The sequence below is a fragment of the Danio aesculapii genome, chromosome 21, assembly GCF_903798145.1.
Source record: "Danio aesculapii chromosome 21, fDanAes4.1, whole genome shotgun sequence".
NCBI lineage: Eukaryota > Metazoa > Chordata > Actinopteri > Cypriniformes > Danionidae > Danio > Danio aesculapii.
Window position 1 is genome coordinate 8,664,400 of NC_079455.1, and position 25,828 is coordinate 8,690,227.

The following is a 25,828-nucleotide window of genomic DNA, read 5'->3' on the forward strand; positions in this document are numbered from 1 at the left end:
TATTGGGCAGCACAAACGTCTTGATACATCAGGCTGTTGATGTTGCCGTCCACTCTGCAGATCTCTCGCACACCCCTGAATGTAACCCCAAACCATGATTTTTTTCTTCACCAAACTTAACTGATTTCTAAATTCAGTCAAGTAAATTCAGTTGATTGTACATGATTTGAAAAGGCATACACCTGTCTAAATTAGGTCTCAGAGTTGACAGTGCATGTCAAAGCCCAAACCAAGCATGAAGACAAAGGAATTGTCTGTAGAACTCCAGGGCTGGGGAAGGTCACAGAAAAATTTCTACTGCTCTGAAAGTTCCAATGAGCACATTGACCTCCATCATTCGTAAGTGGATTTTCAAAATTCAAAAAATCTTTTTTCACATTGTCATTATGGGGTATTGTGTGTAGAATTGTGTGTAGAATAAATTAATTTAATCCATTTTGGAATAAGGCTGTAACATAAAAAATGTGGAAAAAGAGAAGCGCTATGAATACTTCCCGGATGCACTGTGTGTATGTATGTAGATGTTACTGCCAACTTTCATAAAAATATTAAAAATATGGGAGAATCCCAGGGAAAATTAGAGGCTTGATTATTGTTACGATTACTGCATATTAGAAATAAAGTTAATTCTGTTGTAATTTGTATTTCACTGTAGCTACTCTGGGAGATCCTGCATGCTCTCATAGTGTGTGTAATGTGCTGTACTGGTAGCATGCTTGTTTAAACTAGACATCCTTGAAGTAGATAAGCATTTTGTGTGTGTCTGTGTGTGTGTGTGTGTGTGTGTGTGTGTTACTCCTAGGAGGAGACTGGAGTTGAATATTACATCTGGAAGACCTGTTATGTCTGACTTTAGTTTGCTTGTCGCCTAAACAATCATTGGAGATTTTGTTCAGGATTTTACGTACATAAAGATTCTCTAAGTTTATCTGTGTTTTAACCAATCAAGTTCTTTCTACTGAAAATGTGTGACGCAGTTAGTGACCTTCTGTTGAACTCCAACAGTAATGAAAAGACATAAAAAATAACCCATTACATTACAATTTGCATCACGTGTTTTCATAGCATGGATGGACTACTTAGCATTTTGTGTTAGCAACTGCAAAAGGATTATTTTAAGAGTAAACAAACTTAAAGTTTGTATAAGACTTTTAGTTCAGTATGATGATGTACTTCCAACTGAAGTAGAATATTGAGTAGGGGGCTTTCTTTTTGCGCATCATTCCCTAGTGGCAAACTAACGGTAAAAGGGGCGTGGTTAAGAATATTGTGGCTTAAGCTGTCAAACTGACATCAGAGAAAAATTTGGCTAAATAATGGCTAATTCATACGAGTTCAGACGTATGGAAATATACAATTTTTAAAAAGAGGTGTGACACCAAACCCCATTGTCACTGGGTGATAAGCAAATTGAACTAAACTGTAAGAATGAGATCGTACAATTTCATACGAATTAGCCATTAAATCAAAAAGTTTCGAATTGCTGTGAGATAGCGTTGGAAAAACCAACACTCCAAACACTGAAGCAAATGATTGAATATTACCAAAATAAACTTTTTTTCAGTGGATTAACTTTCATGAATTAATTGTTCACCTAAAGAATAACAATGTGCGCTAGCAAAATAAACATTGTAAATTTTGATTTAAAACAAACTTTAATAGTAACTAAGAAAGCTCAGTAACTGAGTTAAACTGAGTTACTGTTAAAGTAACTGAATTAAAGTAACTGAGTTATACTGAGTTACGGTTAAAGTAACTGAGTTATACTGAGTTACCATAAAAGTAACTGAGTTAAACTGAGGTACCGTTAAAGTAACTGAGTTAAACTGAGTTACTGTCAAAGTAACTGAGTTAAAGTAACTGAGTTAAACTGAGTTACTGTCAAAGTAACTGAGTTAAACTGAGTTACTGTCAAAGTAACTGAGTTAAACTGAGGTACCGTTAAAGTAACTGAGTTAAAGTAAATGAGTTAACTTGAGGTAGCGCTAAAGTAACTGAGTTACCGTTAAAGTAACTGAGTTAAAGTAACTGAGTTAAACTGAGTGACCGTTAAAGTAACTGAGTTAAAAATAAGAAAGCCATTTCTGACTAGCCTTAAACATAGCAGTACAGAAATGAAACGGTACAAACATGAACACACACAAAACATTGTAAAGATTAGAAGAGAGGAACTTTTTTTTATATTTGTTGTGAAACTACAAAACATACTCTTGTGCTGGTGATATATTTACAATTCTGGTTGACAGTACAGTGTCGATGATAAAATTCACAGCTTTCAGAAGTCTCACAAGAAAAAGAAAGACAGAACACCCAAATCACAAAAAAGTGCAATAAATACAAGCTGTACTTCTTAAACCATCACTGTGATCAGATCAGGTTCGATTTTCATCATTAATACAAGATTTAAAAAAAAATAATTCAAAATAAAAGTCCTATTGTGAACAATAAACAATCATTCATGACTACCAGCATCAGATACTGACAGCATTGTTTTCCTTTTGATTATTTTAAGCAAGTATCACATGATTTATGCATGACTGGACCAAGAGTCCAAATAAAAAATACAAAAAGCCAAATATGTACGTCCTTATAATCCTAAGAATGGAGTTGAAGAGCACCAACTCGATTGAGACAAGTCTTTCTCCAACACATACTGTGAACGGCAGCATACTGTACGACCAGTGAAAGCATTAGACACTTGTTCGTTTACTCTCAGATTGAGCAAAACCGTAGTGTTTCCAGGTAAAAAGTAAAGGGACCTATTGTTTTTTTTTTTTGTTTCTTACATTCAAATAAGGTAAAATCAGTAAATCTGGTAAAAATGATAACAAAACGGTACCTTGATGAGTGAGAAAAAATACACATCGCACAGAGAGTAGTCGAAGTTTGGCAGTGTCTTAAAGGTACAGTCCAACCGCAAATGAAAACTCTCTCATTTTCCAAACCTGTTCGTGATAATTCATTCATTCATTTTCCTTCAGCTTAGTGTCTATTTTTGTAAGGTTACTGCAGCGGAATGAACCACCAACTAGGGTTGTCACAATACTGGAGTTCTGTACCATCGATGCTGAAATTTTAAAAGCGCCCATTTCCCGCTAACATTTCAGCTCAATCGAAATGACTGATTGGCTGTGAAGGTCATCAGTTCACCAAAATCACTGCTGTTGAGTGTAAACACAGATACAGGGAACGTTTTAAAACCTCGATTCATCAGCGGATTGCTCGTTTGTCAGCTTATAGACAAACCAGCTGATCGACTTGACTTTGAAATGATTGGTACCAAATTCCAGAATCGCGACAACCCTACCACCAACTATTCCAGCATATATTTTGCGCAGCGGATCCCCAGTATTGGGAAACACCCATACACTCTCATTCACACACGCACTTATACACTACAGCCAATTTCGATTGCAAAGCAGTGGACCAATCAGAAGAACTAGAGGCGGGGAAACCACTGCAAGCTTCTGTTTACAGTAGCAATCTGGCATACAACTGTTTGACGTCAACAAAAGACATGTGTTAAAAAAGTGTGTTAAAGACAATGGCTGCGTCCGAAACCGCCTACTACTCAGTAGGTACAGCAACTGAATTTAAACGTACTACCCGGCTGTTAGAAAAGTACCTTCTATATAGTATGAATGTGAGCAGTATGAATGGAATTACTACATCTGCCATTTTGTCATGATCACGTGACCTACCCGTGTCAGTTGCATCGCTTCACTCCTATTCATGAATTCTCTCTCAGGGCATCATGGGATAGCACAGTGTGCATGGGATGCACACTTCAGAATCTCGCTGGAAGTAGTAAGTCATCCGGGTACTTTTCGCATACTGTTTTTCGAATTCTATGAATTCGGACATACTACTCGGCTCGCATACTGATTTTAGCGTACTATATAGTATGGAAGTATGCTTTTTCGGACGCAGCCTATAGCGGTGTCTCATTTCAGAGGCTGCATCTTCTGAAGGATGCATTCGAAGTGCGCTGCTGTCTCATTTAAAAAAAATTCAAAGACTCCTTCAAACGCAGCCTCAAAAGGCATACTTCATTTCCCAGGTAATGAAGGACACAACCGGTGGATCCTTCGCGTCCCAAGATTCATTGCGCGCTGATAACGGCAGGATATTTTTAAAGTCTGGTTTAAATGTAATTAAGTTTATTTTACTTGGATATCTAAACACATGTTAAAAAACTAAAAAAATATGTAATGTCTTACTAGAGAGTGATTTCATAGACCGTTTACATGTTTATGTATACATGAATGGATCAAAGGAAATATATTTCCAGCTTTTATAAACCTTGTTTTGCTTTCAGATCGCTTAAAATAAGTTTTAAAATCACTTTGAAAAAAGTAATTACACATTTTATAACCGCTTAATAACAGCAGCTCTTACGTTTGCTAGATGATGAGATCTGTCCTCTGTAGGCTAGATCGTCTAATTTCAAAACTCTCGGTTCAGTCTGTGTGGACATCCAAAGACTCACCTTTGAAGTTTGCATCCTTCGGAGGATGCAGGCTCTGAAATGAGACACAGCTGTCAAAGACTATAGAATATACAAGACATGTAACTCATTTTGAATAGACCATTTTGAGGGATGTAACAAACCTAATGTATTTCCTGTTTTACATTTTTAATTTCTATAGTTTCAGAGAAACCAAAAAGAGCCACATATTGATAAATAATGTTATGATCGCTGTTTTAACATTAAGTTATGATTGAATTGCCTCTAGTTACAGTTATGAACTAGTTTGATAACAAGCAGGAAATGTTCATGGGCCAATGACATGACCACATTGAAGTAATCTATAGGGAAAAGTCTAACGGTCAATATGGTGAATAAAGCCCCGCCTTCTAGTACAGGAGCCAATCAGCCATCGCTATAGACTGACGAATCTCAAGGTGAGTGTCTCGAACCAGTCGTGAGTTTCTGCAGATTTTGTGCGATTTGGATGTTTAGAAATGAAACTAAAAACACAGTTCTTGCTTAATTTTAATGGTGATTCCTAAAATAAAATTTAATCGTAAGTTTGGCAAGCAATTTTGGAGAATTTGATGTTTCCGCATTCAGACTGAATGCCCGAGCATCCTGCCCGAGAGGTGTTTCAAAGATGACTTGACTTTGTCTGTGTGAAATGTGCCTAAATTGACATTTTTGGGTGAACTGTCTCTTTAACTGGGTCTAAACTGCGAGAATGATGCCTATTAAGATCCGAAATAAAAACAAATAAATGTCTGTACTTTTTTTTCTGTACGCAGAAAACAAAACAACTGAGCTTTAAAAAGAGGCTTCTATTTGAATTAAATATTTGGCAACAAGCTTTAGGACAGCATTTTTCAGATGGGTGGTAAATGTTCTTATAATGCGCCACAACCAAAGTATATATGCAATCTCCATCTCCTAAATCAATTTTGGAGAGATGTCAGGGTTTTTGTATCAAGAGTGCTACCAAAAATAAAGTACAAACTCCAGTTCTCCACTAGGTGGAGCAAGAGACCAGAGCACGTAAACGTGCATTGCAGATGGGATCACTGTATCCCTACTCATCAGTACCAGATTTCACACTAGTTTCAGACACTATGCTATCCTTTTGAAGCACATCAAGGTTCGCTATGGAAAGCCGTTTTAACATTTAACCAATAAACTGTACTAGTATCCATTTTCATGCTACTAATACTTTAAGACACTAGTTTCTTTCCCTTTAAGTACTAGTGCTTATTTAATATCTACTAGTGATACAACTTATTCAGTTCTTATTTATCAGACACTAGTACCTATTAAAGCAGTACTTGAACACCTAGTCCTTATTTCAATATTGACTAGTAATTATTCTGTTGTTCCCTCACTGACTTCTATGGGACTTCAATGAGATATTAACTACTTGGTTTGGACAAGTTATGAAATCCAGTTGTGCCAAGTAGATGTTTTCACGTACTATTAATTATTCATCAGGTAGGTAGTAGCGTTGAATACATAGTTGCTGATCAATAAGTACTATGTAATGAGTAAGTGCAAATAAATAAAAAATAGAGAGAGAAAAGTAATAAATCAATGTAATAGATACAAATATCCAATGAGTATAAGTTGCTGGATAAATAACTATTAGTATATAAAATATGTACTAGTCAAAAGTGGAAAACAAACTAGTCAAAATGGTGTTGACATCTGCCAATGCAACTTGTCACAACTGAAATAAACACAAGTATCTAATTAATAAATACTAGCATTTATCTAATAGGTGCTAGTATCAAATAAATAAGTACTAGTAATTAATAACAAGTACCAGTATCGAATGAAGAAGTACTAGTATGTATAATGAGAACAAGTATCTAATAAATAGGTACTAGTAGCCTACCAAATGAAAAAACACTTGTAACATATACAGTATCTAACAATTAAGAACTAGTGTCTTTTAAAAAGGTATTAGTTGCTAAAATCTAAGCACTTTCAGCATGAAAATAGATGCTAATGCATTTAAGAAACACTCCACCTTTTTTGGGGAAATACAAGTCACCTAAAATTACCTCCAGGTCTGGCGGGAGCACTTTTAGCTTAGCTTAGCATAAATCACTAAATCAGCATCTTGCTTAAAAATGGTCAGAAAAGACTTTTGATGATTTTCTTGTTTAAAGCTTGACTCTTCTGTAGTTACACTATGTACTGAAAGCAACTTAATATGAAAAGATGCTATTTTAAGGCTAATATGGCTAGGAACTATACAATCACTCAGGCAAAATGATATTAGCAGCACCTAAAAATAGTCTAAACTTACTAAAATGAGTTACCGTTAAAGTAACTGAGTTAATCTGAGGTGACGCAGTGGCGCAGTAGGTAGTGCTGTCGCCTCACAGTAAGAAGGTCGCTGGTTCGAGCCTTGGCTGGGTCAGTTGGCGTTTCTGTGTGGAGTTTGCATGTTCTCCCTGCGTCCGCGTGGGTTTCCTCCGGGTACTCCGATTTCCCCCACAGTCCAAAGACATGCGATACAGGTGAATTGGATAGGCTAAATTGTCCATAGTGTATGAATGTGAATGAGTGTGTGTGGATGTTTCCTAGAGATGGGTTGCTGCCGTTGGCATCCGCTGCGTAAAAACATGCTGGATAAGTTGGCGGTTCATTCCTCTGTGGCGACCCCGGATTAATAAATGGACTAAGCCGAAAAGAAAATGAATGAATGAATGAATTTGTTAATCTGAGTTACTGTTAAAGTAACTGAGTTAAACTGAGTGACCGTTAAAGTAACTGAGTTAAACTGGGGTACTATTAAAGTAACTGAGTTAAAGTAACTGAGTTAAATTGAGTTACTGTTAAAGTTGGAATGACAATATAGTTCCTAGCCAAATCAGCCTAAAAAGGAGAACTTTTTACTTTCTGTCGGACTTAGCACACAACATAACAAAATTATTAGCCCCTTTAAGCTATATATTTTTGATAGTCTACAGAACAAACCATCGTTATACAATAACTTGCCTAATTACCCTAACCTGCCTAGTTAACCTAATTACCCTAGTTAAGCCCTTAAATGTCACTTTAAGCTGATTCAATATTTTATCCTAAGCTAAGCTAAAAGTGCTCTAGCCAGACCAGGAGATCAGCTGAATAGATTCAAAAACGGTAAAACTTGCAAAGCCTATTTCCAAAATCGAATAAATAGTGTTCCTTTAAATGTTAAAACAGCTTTCCATGGTCTGTTTCATCCATACATGTTCTTATAAGCAATATAATAAATGTTGAAATATTGCTACTGAAACTCAAACAACATTATTATCTAATATGAGGCTGAACAAAAAGACAGAAAAACAAAGATTGGATATTGACGCACATGAGGATCTCATTATAAACGTAATGTATGAAGTAAACCAACAGGGGACCAAATACATGCAAAACATATCAACTCATATGAATGGTGGGAATTTGTTGGACGTGAGCAAAAAAAATACTCAATTATGCTGGTAACGCCATCCATGACTGTGCCAAAAACCCTTTCAGCTCACATGAACTACAGATTTTTGTTTAAGTGCTACATTCAGATGAACAACTTTGCCCATGATGCAAAGCTACAGTAACATTTAAAAGGGATTTTAATAACTTGGAAGTAATATTCATAGTCATCTACTATCAGCTCGAAAAATGGAATCATTTGCATTATGATGAAGAGTTTAGCAAAATATCAATATTAGATTAGTCGTTCGTTTACATAGCGCAAGTCACCGGTGAGTCTTCTCTGTATGAAGAGACTCTAAACGCTACACTGACGGATCTCTGCAGTGGTGTGCGATACATTATTAAGTGTTTACAGCGAGAGCAGGGAATTCTCAACAGCTTTCAGTGCCCCAGATGTTTTCACTGCTGCGGTAATGTACAGATTTCAAAGGTGTGCTTTATAAATGGGCGAATCTCACAGAAATAAACCGTGTTTTTCGAAAAAAAAAAAGTTTGAATTTACCTAAATGTTTTTCAATGCAATTTGATATAATTTCCATGGCATTTCTCGCCAAGTACCTTTAACACAGAACCATAATTTCTCTTTTTCATTAAAGAGGAAAGAAATCAACAAGAGAGCTTATTTACATATACACTACCTGAAAAGCGTATTGTCGCCAATGCAAGTTTTAGGAACACCAAATAATAACTCGACTTCTAGTTGATCATTTGGTATCAGAAGGCTTTGTCTGTATATGTAAGTCATTTAAAAATATCTAGTCTCTTTGACCTATATTTATAGTCTCTATATACATATATACAGTGCATCCGGAAAGTATTTATCGTGCTTCACTTTTTCCACATTTTTTATGTTACAGCCTTGTTCCAAAATGGATTAAATTAATTTATTTCCTCAAAATTCAACACACAATACCCCATAATGACAATCGGAAAAAATATTTTTTTGAAAATGTTGCAAATTTATTAAAACCTGTAAAAGCTGTAAAAGCTTTGCCGTGAAGCTCTAAATTGAGCTCAGGTACATTCTGTTTCCACTGATCATTCTTGAGATGTTTCAGCGGCTTAATTGGAGTTCACCTGTGGTAAATTCAGTTGATTGGACATGATTTGAAAAGGCATACACCTGTCTATATAAGGTCCCAGGGTTGACAGTGCATGTCAAAGCACAAATCAAGCATGAAGACAAAGGAATTGTCTGCAGACATCCTGGACAGGATTGTCTCGAGGCACAAGGCAGGGGAAGGTTACAGAAACATTTCTGCTGCTCTGAAAGTTCCAATGAGCACAGTGGCCTCCATCATCCGTAAGTGGAAGATGTTTGAAACCACCAGGACTCTTCCTAGAGCTGGCCGGCCATCTAAGCTGAGTGATCGGGGGAGGCTTAGTCAAGGGTAGAGCCTTAGTCAAGGAGGTGATCAATAACTCGTTGGTCACTCTGTTTGAGCTCCAGTGTTCTTCTGTGGAGAGAGGACAAACTTACAGAAGGACAACCATCTGTGCAGCAATCCACCAATCAGGCCTGTATGGTAGAGTGGTCAGATTGAAGCCACTACCCGCCTGGAATTTGCCAAAAGGCATCTGAAGGACTCTCAGACCATAAGAAACAAAATTCTCTGGTCTGATTAGACTAAAATTGAACTCTTTGGAGTGAATGGCAGGCGTTACATTTGGAGAAAAACAGGCACCGCTCATCACCAGGCTAATACCATCCCAACAGTGAAGCATGGTAGTGGCAGCATCATGCTGTGGGGATGTTTTTTAGCAGCAGGAACTGGAAGACTAGTCAGGATAGAGGCAAAAATGAATGCAGCAATGTACAGAGACATCCTGAATGAAAACCTGCTTCCGAGGGCTCTTGACCTCAGACTGGGGCGACGGTTTATCTTCCAGCAGGACAATGACCCAAAGCACACCGCCAAAATATCAATGGAGTGGCTTCACAACAACTCTATGAATGTCCTTGAGTGGCCCAGCCAGAGGCCAGACCTAAATCCTATTGAGCATCTCTGGAGAGATCTGAAAATGGCTGTACACCGTCGCTTCCCATCCAACCTGATAGAGCTTTAGAGGTACTGCAAAGAGGAAGCAAAAATTCCCGAAGACAGGTGTGCCAAGCTTGTGGCATCATATTCAAAAAGACTTGAGGCTGTAATTGCTGCCAAAGGTGCATCAACAAAGTATTGAGCAAAGGCTGTGAATACTTATGTACATGTGATTTTTCAGCTTTTTTATTTTTAATAAATTTGCAACAATTTCAAAATATATTTTTTCCCATTGTCATTATGGGGTATTGTGTGTAGAATTTTGAGGAAATAAATTAATCCATTTTGGAATAAGGCTGTAACATAAAAAATGTGGAAAAAGTGAAGCGCTATGAATACTTTCCGGATGCACTGTAATATACTTATGTTGTCAGCATCTATAAAAAAAATTCAATATATGTAAATATTTTCAATTCACACGTAAAAACTATACAGTAAATAGTCATTGTGTGGGAGTATTTACTGTTAATGTCAATAATTGTAATTGTAAAGTAAAAAAATTCTACATATATATATATATTTTGTTTTTCAATACTGTTTTTCAATACTCCCACATCTAATGACTTTCACATGTGATCCAATGGGTTTACGGTGGGATTTTAAATGGGATTCACACAAAAATGTTCCAAAAATAATTATTTCCTATTTGCATTTCATGTATGATTTTAAAATGTGTCTTGTGACATTCCCATAAGAGATTGCAAGCAATCTTTTTCATTAGCTTTTGCAAATAGCATTCATAATAGATTTCCTTATCTGTGTCTTTTGTTTATTGGGTGAAATATGATCCATTTTTGTGAGATTCAACCCACTAATAGCTCCTCTAGAACTGTCAGGTTGAAATAAAATCATAATAATAATATAATAAATAAAAAATTCATTAATATTTGGCTTTGAGAATTAAACGATGCTACTGTTTGTGTTCACTTGCACACACAAAGCTAACATGTTGACGGATGTGAGGGTGTTTTTCAAATAAAAGAGATCCAAACCATTCACTAATCCAAACTATTACAATACGCCGCCAGGGAAAACCTAAAAACACATTCAATAGATGCAATTTGCCAGGAATCACGAGTTTCACATCTTTAACACTCACAACACCACCTTTGCGTTCACAATGTGCTTTTTGTTTTGCTCTATATCAATGCCTCTTTTCTATTAAAGTGCATGAACTATCTGATATTCTACCTGAGAGTCTGTGGAGCTAAGTGCAGTTTGTACGTCGCTTTATATTCGCGCTATCCCGTGTCACGTTTGCAAGTGCGATTAACAAAACGAACACGCTGTTAGCAATCGATTTAGGCTACTAACCGGTCTATTTAACTCATCATGCTTTAGTTTCATGCATCTGTAACCATTTACACATCTGCAAAACAAAAAAGAAACGAGAACAGATGTGCTTTGTTTATAAAGGGACGTGACTAAGGATTTCTGCCAGTTCATTTTGTCAAAAAGGTAAGAGTCCCTTGAACCCTTGTGCTATGGACAAAAATAGTACCGTAAATATCTGTATTCACATCATCAAGAGTTACAGTATACAGTCCAGCTTGATGTATTGAATGACCACTAAAATACCTAGCACAGATGCCGAGATACACTTATTAGTAACAGAACGTGGTGAAATTTAAAAAATAAATCTATCTAAAAACAAAAAATAAACACAGATCTATACAATTTCAGTTGAGCGTTAAAACCCAGTGTTTTCAAATGACGTTTTCTGCCCTACATACATTTTCCTGTCACACCATTCTTCATAATACCGCCAGATGTCAGTTTTCGCCTCCAAATGAGACATAAAGATGGATTATCTTCTACACATCGTCCGCTGGTAGGTCGGGAACGTTTATCTTTGCTCTGGTGAAGAAGGCCATCTTCTCTCTGAAAGAGGTTAGAGCAAACATTGTGTTAGATAGAAAATGTCTGTTCGACATTTTTTTACATAATGTTAGATATGTAATTACTATTCAAAAGTTTAGCTGTAAAGGCAATATCATAATCAGGGTTTATGCAGGTTTCACAAAGTCAGATTTAAGACTTTTTAAGACCATTATGCATAAATTGTCAGACTTATATGGGCTTAACCACTAAATTTTTTTTTTTAACGGCCAGTAAAAATACTTCTAATGATCCCCTCAAAAAAATACAATTTTGTTATTTCTTAGTCACATATTTTCAATAATGTGTTAAAACAACCAAACTCTGGTTGTACAGTGCATCCGAAAAGTATTCATAGCGCTTCTTTTTTTCCACCTTTTTTAATGTTACAGCCTTATTCCAAAATTGATTAAATTCATTTATTTTCAATAATTCAACACCCAATACCCCATAATGACAAGATAAGATTTAATGAAATTGTTGCAAATTTATTAAAAATAAAATACCTGGAAAATCTCATGTACATAAGTATTCACAGTCTTTGCTCAATACTTTGTTGATGCACCTTTGGCAGCAATTACAGCCTCAAGTCTTTTTGAATATGATGCCACAAGCTTGGCACACCTTTCTTTGGGAATTTTTGCCCATTCCTCTTTGCAGTACCTCTCAAGATCTATCAGGTTGGATGGGAAGTGACGGTGTACAGCCATTTTCAGATCTCTCCAGAGATGTTCAATAGGATTTTGGTCTGGGCTCTGGCTGGGCCACTCAAGGACATTCATTGAGTTGTTGCGAAGTCATTCCATTGATATTTTGGCAGTGTGCTTTGGGTCATTGTCCTGCTGGAAGATGAACCGTCGCCCCAGTCTGAGGTCAAGAGCACTCTGAAGCAGGTTTTCATTCAGGATGTCTCTGTACATTGCTGCATTCATCTTTCCCTCTATCCTGACTAGTCTTCCAGTTCCTGCTGCTGAAAAACATCCCCACAGCATGACGCTGCCACCACCATGCTTCACTGTAGGGATGGTATTAGCCTGGTGATGAGCGGTGCCTGGTTTTCTCCAAATTTAACGCCTGGGATTCACTCCAAAGAGTTCAATTTTAGTTTAATCAGATCAGAGAATTTAGTTTTTTATGGTCTGAGAGTCCTTTTGGCAAATTCCATGCGGGGAGTGGCTTCTGTCTGGGCATTACTATACAGGCCTGATTGGTGGATTGCTGCACAGATGGTTGTCCGTCTTTAAGTTTCTCCTCTCTCCACAAAAGAACACTGGAGCTCAGACAGAGTGACCATCGAGTTATTGATCACCTCCCTGACTAAGGTCCTTCTCCCCCGATCACTCAGCTTAGATGGCCGGCCAGCTCTAGGAAGAGTCCTGGTGGTTCCAAACATCTTCCACTTATGGATGATGGAGGCCATTGTGCTCATTGGAACTTTCAGAGCAGCAGAAATTTTTCTGTAACCTTCCCCAGCCTTGTGCCTCGAGACAATCCTGTCTCAAAGGTCTACAGACAATTCCTTTGTCTTCATGCTTGGTTTGTGCTTTGACATCCACTGTCAACCCTGGGACCTTATACAGACAGGTGTATGCCTTTTCAAATCATGTCCAATCAACTGAATTTACCACAGGTGAACTCCAATTAAGCTGCTGAAACATCTCAAGAATTATCAGTGGAAACAGAATGTACCTGAGCTCAATATAGAGCGTCACGGCAAAGGCTGTGAATACTTATGTACATGTGATTTTACAGGTTTTGTATTTTTAATAAATCTGCTACAATTTCAAAAAATCTTCTTTCACATTGTCATTATGGGGTATTGTGTGTAGAATTTTGAGGAAATAAATTTGATCTATTTTGGAATAAGGCTGTAACATAAAAAATGTGGAAAAATTGAAGCGCTATGAATACTTTCTGGATGCACTGCATATGTAGAGTTTTTAATAACTTTTAAAGGTCTTCATTTCATTTTAACGGTCTCATAACTGATTTATCAACTTTTAATACTTTTTAAGACCCCGCGGACACCCTGATAATACATGGACATTTGATCCATGTAAACTTATCAAAGGAGTCCTTCAAATCAAACTGAAGAACCTTTTAAAAAGCATAAAAGGGGTAGTGTAAACATGAGCTCTCCTTTCAAAAACACTGCCTACAGCTTTTAAAGGGACAGAGCACAGAAAAAAACAGTACACCAATGCTTAGATCATGTTTTGCATAAATGGTAGATAACAACAGTTACCTAAAAGACTGGACCCCAGGAACCTCCTTGAGGCTCTGCCCACGAATCTTATGCACATCCTTGGCCGCTGCTCGCATCATCTTCTCTACCCTCTTTTCCTGTAGCTGCTCTTCCTGGGTCTGTGCAGACAGTAGCAACTCCAAATCAGGAAGTAAAACAGATTTGATTATTTCCTGACTGTAGAAATAGTCCGGGACTCACCTGTCTCTCTGCATGTTTGAGCAGCAGACAGAAGCGCTCATCCTCCTGTACCCATGTGGGAAGGACATGCTGGCCCTGCTGCCGTGCCTTCTCCATCTGTTCCTTAAGCTCCCGCAGCACGCGCAGTTCCTCGGTCAGCCGGCTGTGTCGCGTGCGAGTGACCTGCAGGTCCAGCTCCAGATCCAGAGAGGTGCGCAGGAGGCCATCCAGACCTTTGACCTGCATTGGTGGCTGTGGGTGTGAAAGAGAGAGTGTTTCTTTAGAAAGAGACATTCTTTTGAGTCTCATGGTATGGGTCCATATCATATCTTTTAAGGGTGTAATAAATCACAACCCACGGTTCGGAATGCACATGACTCATCATGTCAGTCAAATCGCATGTGTGAAAACGTTTTGGCTTTCCTGTAAAATATAATGACAGGGTATATACAGAACTTCTCAAAGAGCCCCAATTATGGGTTTTTGAAAATGAGCTTCCATGCAGTGTGTATCACAGCTCTAAGAGAATGAAACATCCAGCTGAGGTTTAAATCTGAAAGTGCAGTGTGTTTAAAACTATTGTTTTTTTAGTGAAATATTTGACTCAGAGTCGAATAAACGAATCGAGTTGGATTCGGATCTTTTGTTTGATCGCATCGTCGTCGACACGGTACATCACCAAATATGTAGTTCCAGGTAAAATGTGCATGCGCTTTCACTTCAGACTCTAGCGAAGGCGTGAGGGATCACGGGACTGATCATGACGCGAAGATGACGATCACTGACAAATGGAGATTCGGCTGAGGGGAATAAAGGGTTAAAGTTCATTTTCACAACAACACCACAGTATAGCCAACCTAGTGCTGTGTTTGTTCCTGTCATTTTTTTGATGATTGATCCCCTACGCTGCAACGCAGGATTCGCCGGCCATTTGCTATTGAAGGAGCAGCAGAGACTATGGGACTTTGTCAAACTTTGACAGGGACTTTTTCAATAACTGTTACAGTTCAAATGGACCAGTTTCTTCTTCTTCCAGATCATAACATGTAAGTGTCATTAAAATTGTTGCCTCATTTTGTGTAGTTTGCAAAATATGTGTTTAATTGTGTGTTATAAGTTGTAATCACCCGCGCGGCATGTTACCACATATCTATTATAGATCAGTGCTTGTACTGTATCTCTCAGGATAAATCTGCATGGGGCTGATCACATATCGCGTCCAAAACCACGCTAAAAACGTGATGCGTGCTTCTTCATTTACCAATTTAAATTTGTTTCTGAACAGGCAATCCTCTGCCGTTTGCCTTTGCTATGGCCACCATCAGCTGTTCCGCACACATGGGGCGTGGCCAATTTTCAAAATAGTTCAACTTTTGCCACAGTGTGAATTAATACTGAATGTGTGTCCTTATTTCTTGGGGTTAGGGTTAAGAGTAGAGTAATATGCTGGTGTTTAACTGATTTATTGCATTCCTGCATTGGGCTCTCACATTCTCTCTGGCTGCCATTTCATAGCCGTGGTGGGCATTTCTCTCTATCTCATGCTGAACGTAGTCTACCAATCAAAACAGACTGGGTCATCGGACCAATCACCTCAGATTAGCTTTGCGCTAAGGAGGGGTTTGGGAACAAATGAATTGCTAAACGATTCATATGGGAGTCGCTGGGATAATTAGGTAAAATAAATGCATATTATAAGACAATGAAAGTGTTTTTTTAACCTTGCACGCATATCAGCCTAGTGTTGGAGACCCCTATAACCAAAATATGACCTTTTGTAATGATAAATAGGGGTTCTTTATGGTTGAATTTATTACCTTTTACCGCCTATTTTAATACTTAAAAAAAAAAAATTTCAATGCCAGCTCAAATTAGAGCTGCAACCGTAGTGGCATAAATGAAATATTAATTCGTTATTTCAAATTTAGACGCGTGGCGAGCTCTCTGGAGAAAGTGAAAGCGCTCGCACTTTTAGACAGACTCGTAAAACAACAACAGGACACAGCAGATTTTGTTCTTCTTGGCATTGTGGCTGTTCATCAAGACGACGACAAGGTTTGTTTGAGCTCGGGTCGACCGTAGCTTGTTAGTATATGTATATATTATTACAGTGTAATGTCTCGGCTGTGTTTTTAAAAATGGTGGTTTCTTTGTTTTCATTCTCCTGCTTCTGCGAGTGACGTATCTCTGTAAACCAATAGCATTCAGCTGTGCGTCTAGCTTTGCCTTTTGGTACCTTTTTTTCGTGCTAGGTACCCTTTGCAAAGGGTGACCAAAAAGTGGTCAGGTACGGTTCGCTTTAAGATACCCTTTGACAGTGGAGACGGCCATAAAAGCGTACCGATCCGAACCGTACCACTCAGTGGAAACAGGCCATTAGAACAGTTCGGTATGATTACGGTTATATAGGTGATTAAAAATGTCTGGCAGATAACAATGTAATACTTGTTTTATTCTTTATTTGTGTTTAAGAACTGGATATCTGTAAAGAATTTTGCACAGAATATTTATTCAGATATTGCAGAAAGGGACATTGTGATGTTTTAAAGAATAGTGTTGGACATTTAGCTTCCCTTTAATGGTCTGATATTTATGAAAAATATTTGAAGTTCTGAAGCAGCTGTTTCCTTTCCTGTGAATACTTATGTACATGTGATTTTTCAGTTTTTTTATTTTTAATGAATTTGCAACAATTTTTGCAAGAAATCTTTTTTCACATTGTCATTATGGGGTATTGTGTGTAGAATTATGAGGAAATAAATGAATTTAATCCATTTTACAATAATGCTGTAACATAAAAAATGTGGAAAAAGTGAAGCACTATGAATACTTTGCGGATGCACTGTACATTATTATATTTTCAAAGTAACGCTTTTCATAGTGACTCCTGTTCTATAAATCATTAAAGTTCTCTCATTAAGGGAACCAACCATTACTTGGACTTATGCTTAGTGTTTTATAAAAGACTGAATGTAGCTTGTCTCCAAGGCACAGTGAGAGCAAACCTGACCTTTCGAGACTATTTAAGGGCTGGCTGAGGAGCTTAGCAAACCCATTTCCTCACTGTAAGACTGCTTCATTAACACTGACCTCAGGTCAGCAAAGAAATGTCACTATTAAATATTAATCTACTGCTAACAAGCTTAAACTCTACTTTCTAAAGTAAGTGTTTGACTTTTGGGTTGATGAAATACATGCAATTTAATAAAAAAAAATAAGTAAACTTTATGCTTAATGTTGACTTCAGATGAACTGCACATGATGAGTGAATGTGTAATATTTTGTTACCTTCTTCATGCGAACGCTTCGTCTCTCAGAGGCATTCCGGACGAAGGGAGATTTCTTCGACAATGTTGAGCTGTCACTGTCGCTGCGGTTGATCTGGTAATATAATGAAGGTTAAAAATAGTAATCAAATTAATGAGCTCTAGTACAATTTGTAATATGTAAATGGGTAAAGGATAAAAACAGCTTATCATGCATCAAAACAACAAAAATGTAAGATAGTTTTGTATTTTTTCCATACTTTGGTTGGTAGGTGCACTGATTATTTTATTCCATTTGTCTCATTGGTAGAAATCATGAAAAGTCCCCCAGTTTAACTATGAGACAGATTTACTAATGATCGTTCGCTTCAGCGCAATCCTTTTAGCGTTACAGTTGCTATTTACTAGGTGCATGAGTGCATGTACACCTTTGCATGTCAAGTGTTTTTATCATTGTCTTCTTGTCACTTACACTCACTGGCCACTTTATTAAGTACAGCTGTCCAACTGCTCATTAACACAAATTTCTAATCAGCCAATCACATGGCAGCAACTCAATGCATTTAGGCATGTAGACATGGTTAAGACGATCTGCTGCAGTTCAAACCGAGCATCAGAATGAGGAAGAAAGGTGATTTTAAGTGACTGAACGTGGCAATGTTGTTGGTGCCAGATGGGCTGGTCTGAGTATTTTAAAAAACTGCTTATCTACTGGGACTTTCATGCACAACCATCTCTAGAGTTTACAGAGATTCCAGCTGATAGAAAAGCGACAGTAACTCAAATAACCACTCGTTACAACCGAGATCTGCAGAAGACCATCTCTGAATGCACAAAATGTCCAACCTTGAGGAGGATTGGCTACAGTAGCAGAAGACCACACCGGGTGCCACTCCTGTTAGCTAAGAACAGGAAACTAAGGCTACAATTCACACAGGCTCACCAAAATTGGACAATAGAAGATTGGAAAAACGTTGCCTGGTCTGATGAGTCTCGATTTCTGCTGCGACATTCGGATGGTAGGGTCAGAATTTGGCATGCACAACATGGAAGCATGGATCCATCCTGCTTAGTATCAACGGTTCAGGCTGGTTATGGTGGTGTAATGGTGTGAGGGATATTTTCTTTCTCCATTAGTACCAATTCAGCATCATGTCAACGCCACAGCCTACCTGAGTATTGTTGCTGACCATGTCCATCTCTTTATGACCACAGTGTACCCATCTTCTGATGGCTACATATAGCAGAATAACACGCCATGTCATAAAGCGCAAATCATCTCAGACTGGTTTCTCGAACATGACAATGCGTTCACTGCACCTTAAATGGCCTCCACAGTCACCAGATCTCAATCCAATAGAGCACCTTTGGGATGTGGTGGAGCGGGAGATTTGCATCATGGATGTGCAGCCGACAAATCTGCAGCAACTGCGTGATGCTATCATGTCAATATGGACCAAAATCTCTGAGGAATAGTTCCAGTACCTTGTTGAATCTATGCCATAAAGGATTAAAGCAGTTGAGAAGGCAAAAGGGGGTCCAACCTGGTACTAGTAAGGGGTACCTAATAAAGTGCATATTAAGCTCATCTATTTTGTAAGAAAGCCTCTTCTTTGGCCCATAAATAACTAATTAAATAACTAATTGCCAATAGATAATGCAATGTAAATATAGTTTCAAGTTTATAGTTTTAAATAGCTCTATTTGACAGTTTTCTGGGAAGTCTAACAATATCTGGGTATAAAAGTTAAATAATCACAATGCAAAAAAATGCTTTTCTTACTTGGATTTGTCTTGTTTTGAGTCCAAATATCCAAAACATTCTTAGACCAAGTAAGTTAGTTTTCGTCACCAAAATAGTTAAGTGAAAATTAAGTGGGGTTTTTTTGTTGCTGGTTTTAAGGAAAATATATGCCAGTGGGTTCAGTAAAATAATCTTGTTTTCGCTTTGAAATGTAAAAAGATAAAAATTCTTAGTATGATTTTTGTTTTGTTTTGCATAAATCATATAAATTCCATATAAAAACAGTGATTAAACGAAATTCTGTAGCTCCTGGTCAACTATAATTCAGACTGGATATTGCATCACTTTGCGATGTGACTATTGCTGATACTGTATGAAGAGTTCAAATGCAAAACCCTCTGAATCCATCTGACCTCTTTCCTTGTTAATGAGCATTTTCTATCAGGCTCCTCTGATTAGGTTCAGAAGTTTCATTTTATAGATAATGAAAAGGTTATTAGCTAGTAAATAAAATAATTTTTTTTTTCAAAAATGTCATTTTAGACAATTCTTTGGTTTTAACAAAGTAGATTTTTCTTTTGTGTCAAAACCAGCTAAATCCACTTGTGCTTTTTTCAAAAACCTCTAAATCCACCAAGATAATGTAATTAGTTGAAAATCACTAAAGATGCAATTACAAATTATTTTACCAAACATAAAACACATTACACAAACCACCTAAAATTAAAATACATAAATCTGTCAAGTAAGTGGTGGTTCATTCTGCTGTGATAAACCAGGGAAAAAGCAGAAGGAAAATGAATGAATGAAATTTGTCAAGTGTGTGCATTAATCAATAACATTAAAACTGAGAGTAATTAAATCTTAACAATCAATTGTCATTTCTGATACTTGGGATTTAGATTTAATGTAAGTAGAGCAATGTAAACATTGCAAACATTGTAAGCTAAGCTTGTTAGATTCAAATAATGTAGCGTAAAAATATTGTGAAACATCAATATCTGTGCATTGTCTATTAATCTAAATCTTATCAGGCATATAGGTAATATGAAGTAACATAAATAATGTAAAGTTTTATACATTATATTTATCTTTTAAACAATTGCTTAAACTAGCAAATAAAACACAAGGTAGGTCTACTGGGAAAAAAGAGATGTCTGAGACAATTTTAGGAGCTGTCATTCATTCATCCTCACCATTTTTCTTCACTTCCGCCATTTAGTGAATTTTTTTTTCCTCTCCGCTGTCGCCACTGGCTTGCATGGTTCAGGATCTATAGAGCTGCGCATCGTTGGATTTGCTCTTCAGTGTTTGGACTCTCAGTAGTGATTATTAAACCACACTGAACTGAGCTAAACTGAACTGAACTTAAACACTACAAACTGAACTACACTGTTCCAATTTACTATGACCTTTTATGTGAAGCTGCTTTGACACAATCTACATTGTATAAGCGCTATACAAATAAAGGTGAATTGAATTGAATTAAACCATACTCAATGTCTTGGTCTCTTTTTTGTGAAACGCAGTTGCCGTTTAATGTATAGTAAATCAGACTCATTCAAAGTAGAGTTGCTGCGCAAAAAAACATTATGAATGCATGTTACACATCTGACTGTACATTGTGTTTTCTTTTTCTTATAATGCACAGAGTTTTGACGTAAGGGATGTTTTTATTTGCCATTCACTGAGAGTCGGAAAGACTCATGCAGATCATCAAACTCAGTCTTTTAAAATCTAAATTGAAAGTCTCCTCATAAAAGCCGGCGTATCAGCGCGTTGCTACACTAAAAGCATATGCTTCGATTTGCACCTTCTGATTGGTTCTCAGGATATAGCGGCTTTTGCTGTCAAAGGCAAGTGGCGTTTAGAGGCTTTTGCCAACAAACTGTTATTTCTAAATGAGCTGACGTTGCGATTTAGATGATTTGAAGCAAATCTCTTTGTTGAACATGTACTACATGCCTAAATCATTCACTCAATGTCATTAACTCATTTTTGGTGGAAGTGGCATTTAGCGGTTTTTGCATCTGAAATCTTCATATTGTGCAGGCCTATTCAGCATGTGTGCATCTCTGTTCTCACCCTGCAGATATACTGGCTCTGAGGTCCAGGTGAAAATGTCTTGGACCTGATGATGGTGTTTCCCCGCATAAAAGGGTTTTGCTGATGAACATCATGTCGCCGCTCCTTGGGCCGAACTACAGAAGCAGAATGAGGGAGACTGTCCATACTAGTCTCCTTATTCACCTTGCAAGACAAAAAAAAAACGAATGTCAGCAAATGTAAAAATATATATAAATTCCCATCAAAGCAATGATTAATCTTTTGCTGAGTAAATGAATAAGCGCTGACACCTTTTCTGCAATGACAGTTGTCGATGCAGCTTTAACTGGCTCTTCCTCCTGTTCCCACTGGCTGTCATCAGGGTAAAACTCCTCATCTTCCTCACCATCACTACCCTCTTCATCCACAAACACGTTACCCTCTAATGTCTCTGCAGGCCTATCAAATCACATTTGACACATTGGTTATTATGGCTCAAAACAATTCATTTTCCTATGCAAAGTGTTTTTGCATCTAAATAACTTGTCATTTTTCCCACATTTTTTTATGTTACAGCCTTATTCCAAAATGGATTAAATTAATTTATTTTATTATTTATTTTATTTATTTAATTTATTCAAAATTCTACACACAATACCCCATAATGACAACGTGAAAAAGATTTTTTGAAATTGTTGCAAATTTATAAAAAAAAATAATAATAATAAAAAAATAAAAAAAAATCACTTGTACATAAGTATTCACAGCCCTTGTCGTGAAGCTCTAAATTGAGCTCAGGTACATTCTGTTTCCACTGATTATTCCTGAGATGTTTCAGCAGCTTAATTGGAGTTCACCTGTGGTAAATTCAGTTGATTTGAAAAGGCATACACCTGTCTATATAAAGTCCCAGGGTTGACAGTGCATGTCAAAGCACAAACCAAGCATGAAGACAAAGGAATTGTCTGTAGACCTCTGAGACAGGATTGTCTTAAGGCACAAGGCTGGGGAAGGTCACAGAAAACATTTCTGCTGCTCTGAAAGTTCTAATGAGCACAGTGGCCTCTATAATCTGTAAGTGGAAAATGTTTGGAACCACCAGGACTCTTCCTAGAGCTGGCCGGCCATCTAAGCTGAGTGATCGGGGGAAAAGGACCTTAGTCAGGGAGGTGATCAATAACTCAATGGTCACTCTGTCTGAGCTCCAGCATTCTTCTGTGGAGAGAGGAGAACCTTATAGAAGGACAACCATCTGTGCAGCAATCCACCAATCAGGCCTGTATGGTAGAGTAGGCAGATTGAAGCCACTCCAAGCCTGGAATTTACCAAAAGGCATCTGAAGGACTCTCAGACCATAAACAAATTCTCTGGTCCTAGAAGAATAGAGGAAAAGATGGATGCAACAATTTACAGAGACATCCTGAAGGAAAACCATATTAAACATCTCTGGAGAGATCTGAAAATGGCTGTACACCGTCACTTCCCATCCAACCTGATAGAGCTTGAGAGGTACTGCAGAGGAATGGGCAACGATTCCCAAAGACAGGTGTGCCAAGCTTGTGGCATCATATTCAAAAAGACTTGAGGCTGTAATTGCTGCTGTAATTGCTGTGCATTAACAAAGTATTGAGCAAAGGCTGAGAATACTTATGTACACAGGATTTTTTAGGTTTTTTATTTTTAATAAAGAAAAAATATTATAGCAAATACTGTAAAAATTTCCTTGCTCTGTTAAACATAATTTGGAAAATGTTTGAAAAAAAAAAAAAAATAAAATAATTTTTTTTTTTTTTAAAAATCACTGGAGGCCTAACAATTTTGACTTCAACTATGTCAAGCACATAAGGGCTATCCTTGAATAATAAAGCTAATATTACAGAAACCAAAACACGCTGATATGCTTGCCAATTTTAACTAAACCACCATCAACAGAGGTCTGATGTTTGTTTATGTTCATCCTCTTGCAAAGTGTCATGACCACTTGTAATAACTGATTTCCTGTTAAGCTTAATAAGGTTTCAGTGATCCAGTTTATGTAGTAAATGAAGCAGGAGGTGCAGGTCACAATATTTTGATTTATGACTTTTTAAAAAAGATAATATGTTTGGAATTTAGATTATTATAGTTGTGTTTTTTATGAATATCTGGCAACTAGGTGCACTCAGTTCCATGTTTCTTTACCGTTTGCCATTATTAGGCATGGGACAATAACCGGTTTTAAGTTTTACCACAGTTTGGAAAAGTCAAGGTTTTAAAACCGCCAAAATTTTCTGTTATACCGTTCCTAAGGTTTACGCAAGTTTTTTTTTACATTTTTAATATGTTTTTCACAACTATTTTATTTGTTTTTTAGGGCAAGAGTATCTCCAGCAGAAAATGAAAGTCTACATCAGGGGTGCCCAAACTTTTTCTTATAAAGGGCCAAAAAGCAAAGTTGATTGACGATTTTTGGGCCAAAGATACAAACCAAACCTGTATATACTAAATTTGTCATTCGTAATTTCCTGATAAATTCTGTAATATTTAAAAATATCTAGAAAATGTTGCTTTAAATCATATTAACTAATGCAGTATCAGCTGTAATATTTAATAATGAACTTATTACTGTAAAAACATAAACAATCCCATTTATAACACAATGGAGCTCAATGCGAAAAATACTAGTCGAGCTGCTAATGCCTTTACCTTGATTTGCTCGCAGATATCTTGCATTGTCCTCTATCTGTTAAGTGGCAATATTTACATTTTAAAAGTCTGATTCATTTACAACATTTAATTGAATCATTTAACTTTAGTTGGCTTTTTTGTAGCTTAGCAATAAATCAATTAAACAAAAGGTTATGTTAATTTTGAAATGTCGATCTCTGTCAAAGGAATTTGCCCCAACCACCTCCCCATCATTCTACCTCTCTTTTCAGATGGGATGGTGGGCCAAATCAAAGGTTACCATGGGCCATTGTCTTCAATGGGGGAAAAAAGTTGTTTTTTTACGCAGATATTTAAAAAGAACTTATTTTGGAGCAGTAATCAAAATACTGTGGCACCATGAAACCATGATATTTTTATCCAAGGTTATCATACCGTCAGACTCTTACGGCCCATGCCTAGCCATTATGTTTTCATAATCACTATGGAGAAATTTTGAAAAGGCTACAAACGAAGAATCATAGCCTGCATACTTTAACTCCATAAATTAAATTGCTAAAAGATAAATAAATATTTATAATCAGTTTTCAGAATTCTCAGAATTTTTTTGTTACATGTTTGATTTTTTTTTTTTTTACTAAACTAATTATGAAAATTAAACCAAATTTAAAACATAAATATTGCCATTTAGAGTATTTGTTGCATGAAATAACTACAATTTTATAAATTTTAAGACAACACAACGCCAATGTTTTGATATAAATAAGCCGTGTTTTGTGGGAGTACCTTGATTTCTAAAACAACAAATGTCAATATTTTTTTAGCACATTTCTAAACATAATAGTTTTAATAACTCATTTCTAATAACTGATTTATTTTATCATTGCCATGATGACAGTAAATAATATTTGACTAGAAATTTTTCAGGACACTTCTATACAGCTTAAAGTGGCATTTAAAGGCTTAACTAGGTTAATTAGGTTAACTAGGCAGGTTAGGGTAATTAGGCAAGTTATTGTATAACGATGGTTTGTTCTGTAGACTATCGAAAAATTATGGCTTAAAGGGGCTAATAATATTGACTTTAAAATGGCTTTTAAAAAATTAAAAACTGCTTGTATTCTAGCCGAAATAAAAACAAGTAAGACTTTCTCCAGATGAAAAAAATATTATCAGACATACTGTGAAAATTTCCTTGCTCTGTTTTTTTTTTAATTTGGGAAATATTTAAAAAAGAAAAAAAAATCAAAGGGGGGCTAATAATTCTGACTTCAACTGTATATATTTTTAAAATGATTATTACACACTCTAGGATGAAATAAATATGCATCCTAAAAATAATCCAGAGAAAAATTATTTTCAAGTAGTCTCTTTCCCCCCATGGCTGTGAATTTTCATTTATTTAATAAATATTTATTATTGTTTATTAGAGAAACTTGTTCATGCTTTTATCAGCAGCAGGGTGGATTACTGTAACGGCCTCCTCACTGGCCTTCCCAAAAAGACAGTCAGACAGTTGCAGCTCATCCAGAACACTGCTACCAGGATTCTGACCAGAACCAGACCATCAGAGCACATCACACCTGTCCTCAGGTCTTTACACTGGCTCCCAGTTACATTCAGAATAGATTTTAAAAGTATTACTACTTGTCTATAAATCACTAAATAGCCTACGACCTCAATACATTACAGATATACTCACTGAATACAAACCTAACAGATCACTCAGATCATTACAATCAAGTAAACTAGAAATTCCAAGAGATCAGTCAAAGCAGGGTGAATCTGCCTTCAGCTATTACGCCCCTTGCTGCTGAAATCAGCTTTCAGAGATAA

General features: G+C 36.8%; 1 protein-coding gene across 2 annotated transcripts in view; it reads right to left on the reverse strand.

Annotated features, from left to right (window-relative positions):
- wwc1 (WW and C2 domain containing 1) overlaps window positions 1-25,828 on the reverse strand; it is a 153,594-nt gene that overhangs the window by 36,631 nt on the left and 91,135 nt on the right. The window contains exons 17-22 of one of the 2 annotated variants that reach the window (XR_008835653.1): window positions 21,658-21,805; window positions 21,386-21,550; window positions 17,579-17,671; window positions 14,312-14,542; window positions 14,111-14,229; window positions 3,497-11,868 (exon numbers count right to left, since the gene is read on the reverse strand). Coding sequence is in view for 1 of the 2 variants with exons in the window: in XM_056446976.1 (XP_056302951.1) it covers window positions 11,802-11,868; window positions 14,111-14,229; window positions 14,312-14,542; window positions 17,579-17,671; window positions 21,386-21,550; window positions 21,658-21,805 (823 nt within the window). In the remaining variant the exon portion in view is untranslated. Of the gene's footprint in view, window positions 1-2,148; window positions 11,869-14,110; window positions 14,230-14,311; window positions 14,543-17,578; window positions 17,672-21,385; window positions 21,551-21,657; window positions 21,806-25,828 lie in introns of those variants that run through there. The other variant, XM_056446976.1, reaches the window with a different exon arrangement.